Source organism: Cetorhinus maximus, chromosome 9, assembly GCF_964194155.1.
Source record: "Cetorhinus maximus chromosome 9, sCetMax3.hap1.1, whole genome shotgun sequence".
Taxonomy (NCBI): Eukaryota; Metazoa; Chordata; class Chondrichthyes; order Lamniformes; family Cetorhinidae; genus Cetorhinus; species Cetorhinus maximus.
Genome location: NC_135887.1, coordinates 109,319,319 through 109,329,500, shown reverse-complemented (window position 1 = coordinate 109,329,500; position 10,182 = coordinate 109,319,319). Strand labels below are relative to the sequence as shown.

The window sequence follows — 10,182 nt, the reverse complement described above, 5'->3', positions numbered from 1 at the left end:
GACAGCACAGAGATAGTGGTGCTGAACGTGGTGACTGAGAGACAGAACTAGCTCTCTTCAACATTGCTGGAAAGGTCACCAAGGGTGGGCAGGTTGGAGCAATCCTGTGAAATGAGGACAGGGACAGAAGGAATTGCATTTATATAGTGCCTTCCACAACATCAACAAGTCTTAAAGTGCTTTCTTTTCATTCATGGGGTGTGACCATAAGACATAGGAGAGTAGGCCATTCGGCCCATCGAGCCTGCTCTGCTATTCAATGAAATCATGGCTGACCTGATAATCCTCAACTCCACTTTCCTGCCTTTTCCTCATAACCCTTGATTCCTTTACTGATTAAAAATCTATCTCAGCCTTGAATATAATTAACTCTACAGCCCTCTGCGGTAAAAAAATTCCACTGATTGACTACCCTCTGAGAGAAGAAATTCCTCTTCACCTCTGTTTTAAATGGGCACCCCCTCACTCTGAGATTATGCCTGCTGGTCCTAGACTTCACACAAGGTGAAACAACCTCTCAGCATCTACCCTGTCAAGCCTCCTAAGAATCTTTTATGTTTCAATAAGGTCGCTTCTCATTCTTCTAAACTCCAATGAGTACTCAAACTCTCCTCATAAGAAAATCCCTCTATACCCAGAGTCAACCTAGTGAATCTTCCCTGGACTGGGCATCACTGGCTAGGCCAGCATTTACTGGCCATCCCTGATTGCCCTTGTTCAGAAGGCATTTGAGAGTCAACCACATGTACTGGAGTCATATGTAGGCCAGACCAGGTAAGAACGGCAGATTTCCGTTCCTAAAGGACATTAATGAACCAGATGGGTTTTTACAACAATCGACAATGGTTTCATGGTCATCATTAGACTTTTAATTCCAGTTTTTTATTGAATTCAAATTCCACCATGTGCCATGGTAGGATTCAAACCTAGGTCCCCAGAGAATTATGCTGGGTCTCTGGAGTACTAGTCCAGGGACAATACCAGTACGCCATTGCTTCCCTTCCTAGTTAATAAAGGAAGATGCAGCTGGCAGCCTGTGTACAGCAAGATCCCATGCAGGATGGGGCCAGGACGGTAGCACATGGCAGGGGCAGTGAGTGGACAAGAAGATAGAGGTAGAGCTGCAAGGGTAGAGAGACAGGGGCAGGGAGATAGGGAAGCTAAGGGGGTAGATTTTCAGCAACTTTAATGAATATTAAACACCTACTCCTATTGCCAGCCCAGGGACGGCTGGGACATGACACTGGGGCTCGGTGCCGCAGGCTGGCCTCCTGCAGGGTGAGGGGACATGGGCTTCTCGAAACACGTGCGCTTCTCGAAGCACGTGCGCTTGTGTGACATGCGCAGGTGTGTAGGCGGAGCTGCGGTCCTGGGGGCGTGGCCTATCTATGTGGGCGTGGCTGGTGGGTCTGGGGCGGTGCTTGTTTCCCTGGGCGGGCCTGCGGCTCTGGTGGCGTGGCTTGTCTCTGTAAGGCGGGGCCATGGGGCGCGGCCTGTCGCAATGAGCGGGGCTCAGGCCTGGGGGCTTGTCCTGTCACCGTGGCGGGGCTGAGAGCCTGGGGCGGTTCTGGTCTGTGGGGGCGCGGCTTGTTTATGGGGGCGGGGCTTGTCTCTGGGGGTGGGGCTTGTCTCTGGGGGGGGTGGGGATGAGGCTTTTCTATGGGCGGGGGCTAATTGCCGGGGCGAGGTTTATCTTTGTGGGCGGGGCTTCGCGCCTGGGGGTGGGGCTTGTCGCTATGGGCGGGCCTGGGGGCGGGCCTGGGGGCGGGCCTGGGGGCGGGCCTGGGGGCGGGCCTGGGGGCGGGCCTGGGGGCGGGCCTGGGGGCGGGGCAGGGCAGCCCGTTCCGCTCCGTGCTGGGCTGTGCCGCTCTGGACCGGGAGGGAATGGAGCTCAGTCGGGTTATCGAGCGGCTGGAGAGCGAGGATCAGGACTCGGTGCTTGCTGCTCTGCAACTTCACAATACGGAGGTGAGTGTCAACTGAGCCCCGGAGAGAGAGAGGGAGAAGCACCAGGCTCCGCCAGAGGGAGAAACGGAGCTTGAAGCTGGCTCACATCGGGAGAACTCCCGGAGCCTAGCGGGACCTGGGCTGAACCCGCTTCTTCGGACAAACAGCAGGAATTCCAGCCTTTAATCCAAGACCTAGACCTGGCCCCGGCCCCGGCACTTACCATTAAACACAAACCAGCCAATATCAAGGCTGTCTTACTGACAGCCCCGCCCCTCATTATAAACCCCGCCCCCCCTCGGGCCACGCCCCCTGGATACAAGCCCCTCCTCTGTCCACCAAGCCCCAACACCCCCCCCTCACCCCCCCGTCTGGGCCGTGCCCCTGTCCAGCCCCTCACCCCCACCCCTGGAATTGAGAGGGTCCAGGGGAGTGGTCCATGTTGGTTTGGGTCCTGGGGTGTGGGTCCCAGTTCTTGGGTGCCAGGGTGGCCTGGTTAGGTGCGGTGGGAGGAACTGTGGGGGTTCAGGGTGGGCGTTGGGGCTGACCTGGGTCTGTGCATTGTATTATGTCATTGTTGGCATTTAGCATTGAGGTCACTAGGTTTACCATTTTGGCTTCCGATGGAGCAAGGCTTGGATATGGAGGCTGTTTTCATAGTGTCAGGAGTGCCTGATGTGGCAGCTTCCCCCGGATTACAGCTCTGCTGTCAAGGGTTCTGGCGGGGTGGTGTTCCAGGGGTCTGGGATGTGGGTACCACAGGTCTCAGGGGAGTGGGGGCGGGGGTGTTGTCCAGGGCTCTTGGGAGGGTTGGTGTTTTGCCTGGGGCTCTGAGGGTTGGGGAGTTTGTCTAGGTCTCTCGGGGTTGGGGAGGGGGCGTCTGGGCGCTGGGAGGGGGTGGGTACCTGGGAGGGGTGCCCAGGCTCTGGAGCTCCCAGCATGCGATGTAGAAGCCTGCGGTCTACTCTGTCTCCAATGCCAGCTTTGCTCAGGGTCGAGTTGAGTCTCTGGGAATGTGTGGGTGAGTCTGAGGGGTGGATTGCTGATTGGTGTAGTCTATCTGCAGACACACTGAAGCTGCACTCTGGTCTTCGGATTTGCTTTTGAAGTGAAGGTGAGTGGAATATTTGGGTGGAGATTCTCCCTATGGGATTGAAACATGAAATTAATTTTAGCTGTTCCTTTGATCTCAGGTTTGTTTTCCTTCAAACTTCCAGCTGCTCGCCAGATATTTATTGTCTGAACTTCAATCAATGACAACGTTTTACTCTGGGTTAAACTTCCAGCCCAGAACAGGACCACAGTGAAAAATCAATAGAGAAATGCATTTCTCTCCCTGTTTAACGGGAGGTGGGGAGATGGAGGGAGGAGTGTCGAGAGGATTGGGAGGGGCATGTAGAGGGATGGGGAGAGATTGGTCTGGAGATTGGAGGGGTGGGTCAATGTAGAGGGGTGGCAGTGGGAGGCTGTGGAGGTTATGGTCTGGCATTAGGAACCCAGAAGTTCAGATTCCATCCTGGCAAATTGTAAAATCAAATCCAACATATTTGGTAATCCCAGAAAAAAATGACCATGAAACTGTTGGATCATTTAAAAACCCCAACTGGTTCACTAATATCCTTCAATGAAGGGAACCTGTCACCTAATGAGTGACCCATATGACTCACTTTCCGTACACCCGGTTTAGCTGTTGAAGGGCTCTGCTCTGGCCAGTGCCACTTTCTAGGGCCTGACAATAAATATGGTCCTGCAGAGTTGTGCACAGGTGAGGGACAGAGAACCATCTACACAATGCTGGTTGATATGTGGTGGAGGAATGGTGTGGTTAATTCTAGCATGATGACAAGGGCATGGAAATACTCTCCTGGGACAGATCCTTGTCAGCTCCCTGTCCACCAATTAGGAATTCTAATTTTCAAACCCCTCCATTGCCTCGTCCTTCCCTACCTCTGTGACCCCCTCCAGCCCCTAAACCCCTCGAGATCTCTGTGCTCCTCTAATTCTGGCCTTTTGAACATCCCTGATTTTAATTGCTCCACTGTTGACGGCTGTGCCTTTAGCTGCCTGGACCCTAAGCTCTGGAATTCCCTCCCTAAACCTCTCCACCTTTCTCTCCTCTCTTCTGGCATGGTCCTGATGGACCGAATGGCTTCCTGTGCAGTAATGACTCCATCACCCCCTTCCCCCCCACTTTAAGACATTCCTTAAAACCACTTCTCTAACAGGCTTTTGGTCACCTGTCCTAATATCACCTGCTGCTTGGTGCCAATTTTTGTTCGATACAATGCTCCTGTGAAGCACCTTGGGACATTTTGCTACAGTAAAGGCATTATAGAAATGTTTTTGCTCAGTATTGGGGACTGGATTTTCTTCAGGTGCTTGGATTTCAATTGCTTTCCGAAGGTCTGAAGTTCAGAGCTGAATCCATAGATCTGTGCCAGAAACTGGGGGTGTATTCCCTCCAGTGCGTGAAGTGCTCCAGCCTCAGTGCTGCGACGAAGTCCTTTTCTGTCATTCTCAGTCATGGTGAGATGCAGGTAAATCTACATTACGCCAGCCCTGCAGAGCCTGATGAACTCACCGTTGGGTGATAGAGTGCTCTTTGTGGAGCCTGGTGCAGGGAGAGTTAGGACAGGGATGTACTTATAATCAAGGAACTTGCATGAGCTCCCAGATTATAGAAATTATAGGCCAGTTAAGGCACAAGGGAGTTTGGCAAGGTTGGATGGTATTTATTTTAATGCAAGGAGTCTGACGAATAAGGAAGATGAGTTGAGGGCACAAATTAACACATGGAAGTATGATTTAATTGCTGTCACAGAGACATGGTTGAGAGAGGAGCAGGCTTGGCAGCTCAATATTCCAGGATATTGGGTCTTCAGGTGAGACAGGGAAGGAGGTAAAAGAGGAGGGGGTATCGCAATATTGATCAATGAATCAATTACAGCAGTAAGGAGGGATGACATCTTAGAAGGCTCCTCAAATGAAGCCATATGAGTAGAACTGAAAAACAAAAAAGGAGCAATCACATTGCTGGGAGTGTACTATAGGCCCCCAAATAGTCAGAGAGAAATAGAAGAGCAGATATGTAGACAAATTTCAGAGGAGTGTAAAAATAATAGGGCAGTAATAGTGGGGGATTTCAACTGCCCTAACATTAACTGGGTTAGTCATAGTGTGATAGGTTTAGAGGGAGCGGAATTCTTAAAATGCATCCAGGAGAGCTTTTTAAGCCAGTCCATAGAAGGTCCCACAAGAGAGGTGGCGGTCCTGGACTTAATTTTAGGGAATGAAGCCGGGCAAGTGGTAGAGGTATCATTGGGGGAGCATTTTGCAGATAGTGATCATAACTGTTAGATTCAGGGTTGTTGTGGAAAAGGACAAGGATGGGCCAGAAACCAGAGTTCTAAATTGGAGGAAAGCCGATTTTAATAAGATCAGATATGATTTGAGAGTGTAGAGGAGACTTACCAGGATGTTGCCTGGGCTGGAGAGTTTAAGTTATGAGGAGAGATTGGATAGACTGGGGTTATTTTCCCTGGAGCAGAGAAGATTGAGGGTGGGACATGATTGAGGTGTATAAAATTATAAGGGGCATAGATGGGGTAGACAGGAAGGAACTTTTCCTCTTGGTGGAGGGATCAATAACCAGGGGGTGTAGATTTGAGATAAGGGTCAGGAGGTTTAGAGAGGATGTAAGGAAAAATGTTTTCACCCAGAGGGTGGTGGGAATCTGGAACTCACTGCCTGAAAGGGTGGTAGAGGCAGAAACCCTCATAACATTTAAGAAGTATTTGGATGTGCACTTGCGATGCCATGGCATACTAGGCTATGGGCCTAGTGCTGGAAAATGGGATTAGAATGGTTAGGTTCTTGTTTGACTGGCGCAGAATCGATGGGCCGAAGGGCCTTTTTCTGTGCTGTAGACCTCTATGACTATGACTATGATTTCCACAATCTTGAACTCAGGCAGGATGAAAATTTAAAAAGCGCAATACTCGCAGGCACAACAACAAACCAGTGATACTTGGAGAATGCAGTGAACCATGTCCAGTCCTGTGAACCATTCTGGAACTTTTACATCCGTTAAAGGTGTTAAATAAATGCAAATTGTACATTTATTCATTAATTTTTCAGGGTGTAGGCATCGCTGGCAAGGCTGGTATTTATTGCTCAACCCTAGTTGCCCTGATCAGGTGGCAGTGAGCCACCTTTTTGAACCACTGATCCCTTGCTCAGTCACTTCAGAAATCAGTTAAGAGTCACCCGCATTTGTCTGGGTCTGGACTCTCATATAGGCCCAGATCAGGTAAGGATGGCAGGTTTCCTTCCCTAATGGACATTAGTGAACCAGATGGGTTTTTACTATAAACTGACAGCTTCATGGTCACTTGTACTGGGACCAGCTTATTTTGGGATGAAGAGGGTTGTGGTTGATGTGATTCACTCTTCCTGGCCCACATTTCACCGTATTGATTTGCTGCTGCCTAATGTTGAAATATGACCAGAACACAACTGCAAAAATTCAAAACTTTATTACTTCAGTTTTTAATTTTTAGGGGAAGTTTATTTATAACCCAAGAGCAAAAAAACTGTGGATGCTGGAAATCTGAAATAAAAACAAAAAATGTTGAAAAAGCTCAGCAGGTCAGGCAGCATCTGTGGAGAGAAACAGAGTTGACGTTTCAGATCAAGATTATCTTTTTTCAGTTCTGATGTAAGATTGAAATATAAGAGTTTTTGAGGCAGTGGAAGAGGGGAGAACAAAAATGAAAGTGTGAGATAGGGTGGAAGTCAGGAGAGATTAAATGACAAAAGATTAGCTGATGCAAAAGCCAAAGAGAGCGGTAATGGGTGTAGTAAAGAAACAAAAGTGGTGTCTAGATGAGGTGTGAATGATGTTAAATAAATGCAAGTTGTGTTTTTATTTATGAATTTTTCAGGATGAGGGCATCACTGACAAGGCTGGCATTTATTGCCCAACCAGTTTTCTTTCTATCTTCAGTTCTGATGAAGGGTCATCTTGACCTGAAATGTCAACTCCGTGTCACCACAGGTGCTGCCTGACCTCTTGAGCTTTTCCAAAAATTTCCGTTTTTATTTATAACCTGGCTGTTAGTAAATGTTGGAAATGATCTGCAGTGTACCTGCTTCGCTCGTCACTCTCTGATCCTGTCGTCCAGCAGCGAAATTCTTTGTCTCTGTATCTATGAGGACGCAACTCAGAGGATTGTGGATCTTTGGAATTCTCTACCGCAGAGAGTTGCGGATGCTCAGTCATTGAGTATATTCAATACAGAGATCAACAGATTTTTGCTACTAAGGAAATTAAGGGAAATGGGGATTGTGCAGGAAAGTGTATCTGAAGTAGGAGATTGGCCTTAATCCTGTTCAATGGCGATGCAGGCTTGAGGGGCTGAATGACCTACTCCTACTCCTATTTGTTTCCTCAACCCCCAACCCCTACAAGATGTTGAAGGTGGGGATTTGTTGGTAGTAATGCTATTGAGTGTCAAAGGGAGGTGAAACCCTCTCTTGTTAGAGATGGTCATTGCCTGGTGTGAAAGTTACTTGCCACCCATTAGCCCAAGCCTGAACGTTGTCCAGGTTAAGTTCCTTACTAACAATCTTTGGATGAGGAGCCCTGTTACTTCACTTGCATTGACCTTTATTCAAAGCTGAATCATTTCACACAATGATTATACTGCCCACAAAATCATTAATTCTGACTGAAAATGAACAAGATACTCAATGGTTTGTGAACCAGGCCAACATTGATCGGACAATGCAACAAATAGAGCTGAAATCTTCTCAGTATTCAATTTACTATTTAACAATATTTTTTATAGAAATAGCCATAAGGAATTGTTTCTGCTCCATTGCAATTTCCATTTCTCATCCTTCTCTTTCAGAATTCTCAACGTTTCCTGTTTGAAGTGGAGGATAGAGAGTTAAGACAGGTAAGATGTTGAAAGGAGTGATGGCAGGGGGCAGTGGGATGGGTGGGTGGGCAAAGGGATGGGGCAGACAGAGGCACAGGGGAGTGTAGAGTGGAGGTGGGGACAGAGGGATGGAATACAGAGGGACGGGGGTAGGGCCATGAGGTAGTGGAGGAATGAAGGAGACACTGTGGGTGGAGAGTTTTATACAATTAGGTGACAGGATTACTGCAACAGCTTAAAAAAAATTTTTGAGTAATTGCAAAGCCCTTGCGAAGTTGTTTAGAAAATGATGAACAGCTTTTACTGAAGCTCATAATCCACAGGATCCCAAAGCAAATTAAAGATAAACACAAACAGCTTCTCCCCTCAGGCTTCACCATGGGTGCTTCATTAATAATTCAATATCCTTTACTGCAGAACTCTGGTTAGGGGAGTTTGTTCTCAATAGAAGCAACAGTAATGAGGCAGGGTTTAAAATCTAGTCATTTGCAACTGTGTCCTACTTTTCCCCATCAGCAGAGAGACAATCAATATCCACTTCTGTCCCTTTAAACAATCAAATTTTCACAGCGGTCTTTCAGTGAGTTTTTGTCTTTTTCAGGAAATAGTGAGATTAATTTAAAGATGTTTTGTTTTGCCGTTCTGTTAATTGTTAGAATGTTGGTGACATGATCAGGGAAAGTGGTTTGAAGGAGGGTGTGTTCCAGGGAAAGCATCACTGGCTAGAGGAAGCTTGTCAATCATCGGTTTAACCAAGCTTGTCAATGCAACTCCCTCATACTGTTAGTCAGGAATCCTCACAGGATCCATCCCCAGTTGTGTCAACACTTAGGCCGGAATTTTCCAGCCCCCTTGTAGTGGGTTCCCCTGCGGCAGGGTTGGTGAGCCATTGAAATCTCCGTTCACATCAGCAGGACCAGAAGATCCCACCAGCGTGAGGGGCAGCAAAATTCCAGCCTTACTGTTTAAAGGTACAGCATCCCGGACAATAACATTTTGTTTTCACTTGGCTCTGGTTATGCTCCAGCATGATCGCTTACTCTTCAAAACAAGTTCACATGATCATCATTCAAATAAAATTAACCAAACCAACACCAGAAATGATTGGGAGAGGGGAGAGACTTCTTGATGAATTCCTGTTTGAAATTTTGAAAGGGAAGCCAACAAAAAGCAGACAAGTAATTGTCACAATAATGGCTGTAAACAGTAACAGCTTCCCCGCACATCTTCAGCCCATATCCACAGTCGCCCTATATCCTCAACCACAGTAACCCTCTCCCCAATCCCTCAACCCAACCCGCCCATCCTCTTCCCAATCCCTCAACCCAACCCGCCCTCCCTCTCTCCAATCCTTCAACCCAACCGACCCTCCCTCTCCCCAATCCCTCAACCCCAGCGACTCACCCTCTCCCCAATCCCTCAACCCAATCCACCCATCCTCTCCCCAATCCCTCAACCCAACCCACCCATCCTCTCTCAAATCCCTCAACCCAACCCACCCATCCTCTCCCCAATCCCTCAACCCAACCCACCCATCCTCTCCCCAATCCCTCAACCCAACCCACCCATCCTCTCCCCAATCCCTCAACCCAACCCACCCATCCTCTCCCCAATCCCTCAACCCAACCCACCCATCCTCTCCCCAATCCCTCAACCCAACCCACCCATCCTCTCCTCAATCCCTCAACCCAACCCACCCATCCTCTCCTCAATCCCTCAACCCAACCCACCCATCCTCTCCCCAATCCCTCAACCCAACCCACCCATCCTCGCCCCAATCCCTCAACCCAACCCACCCATCCTCTCCCCAATCCCTCAACCCAACCCACCCATCCTCTCCCCAATCCCTCAACCCAACCCACCCATCCTCTCCTCAATCCCTCAACCCAACCCACCCATCCTCTCCCCAATCCCTCAACCCAACCCGCCCATCCTCTCCCCAATCCCACAACGCTACCCACCAATCCTCTCCCCAATCCCTCAACTCAACCGACCCTCCCTCTCCCCAATCCCTCAAGCCACTGACCCACTTTCTCCCCAATCCCCCAATGCCAGCGACCCACTCTCTCCCCAGTCCCTCAACTCTAGCGACTCACCCTCTCCCCATTCCCTCAACGCCACTGACCTACCCCCTCCTCAACCCCTCAAAGCTGTTGATCCACCCTCTCCCCAATTGACTCACCCCCTCCCCAATCCCTCAATCTAACCGACCCACTCACCCTCCAATCCCTCAACCCCATTGACCCACCCTTTCCCCAATCCCTCAACACCACCCACCCACCCTCTCCCCAAT

General features: G+C 49.1%; 1 protein-coding gene across 2 annotated transcripts in view; it reads left to right on the top strand.

The window, feature by feature from the left end:
* Nucleotides 1-1,838: 1,838 nt before the first annotated feature.
* Nucleotides 1,839-10,182, top strand: part of ric8a (RIC8 guanine nucleotide exchange factor A) — a 54,635-nt gene continuing 46,291 nt past the window's right edge. The window contains exons 1-2 of one of the 2 annotated variants that reach the window (XM_078549309.1): nucleotides 1,839-1,968; nucleotides 7,860-7,907. In XM_078549309.1, the coding sequence (XP_078405435.1) occupies nucleotides 1,885-1,968; nucleotides 7,860-7,907 (132 nt within the window). In that variant the 5' untranslated portion in view covers nucleotides 1,839-1,884. The remainder of the gene's footprint in view (nucleotides 1,969-7,859; nucleotides 7,908-10,182) is intronic. The other variant, XM_078549311.1, reaches the window with a different exon arrangement.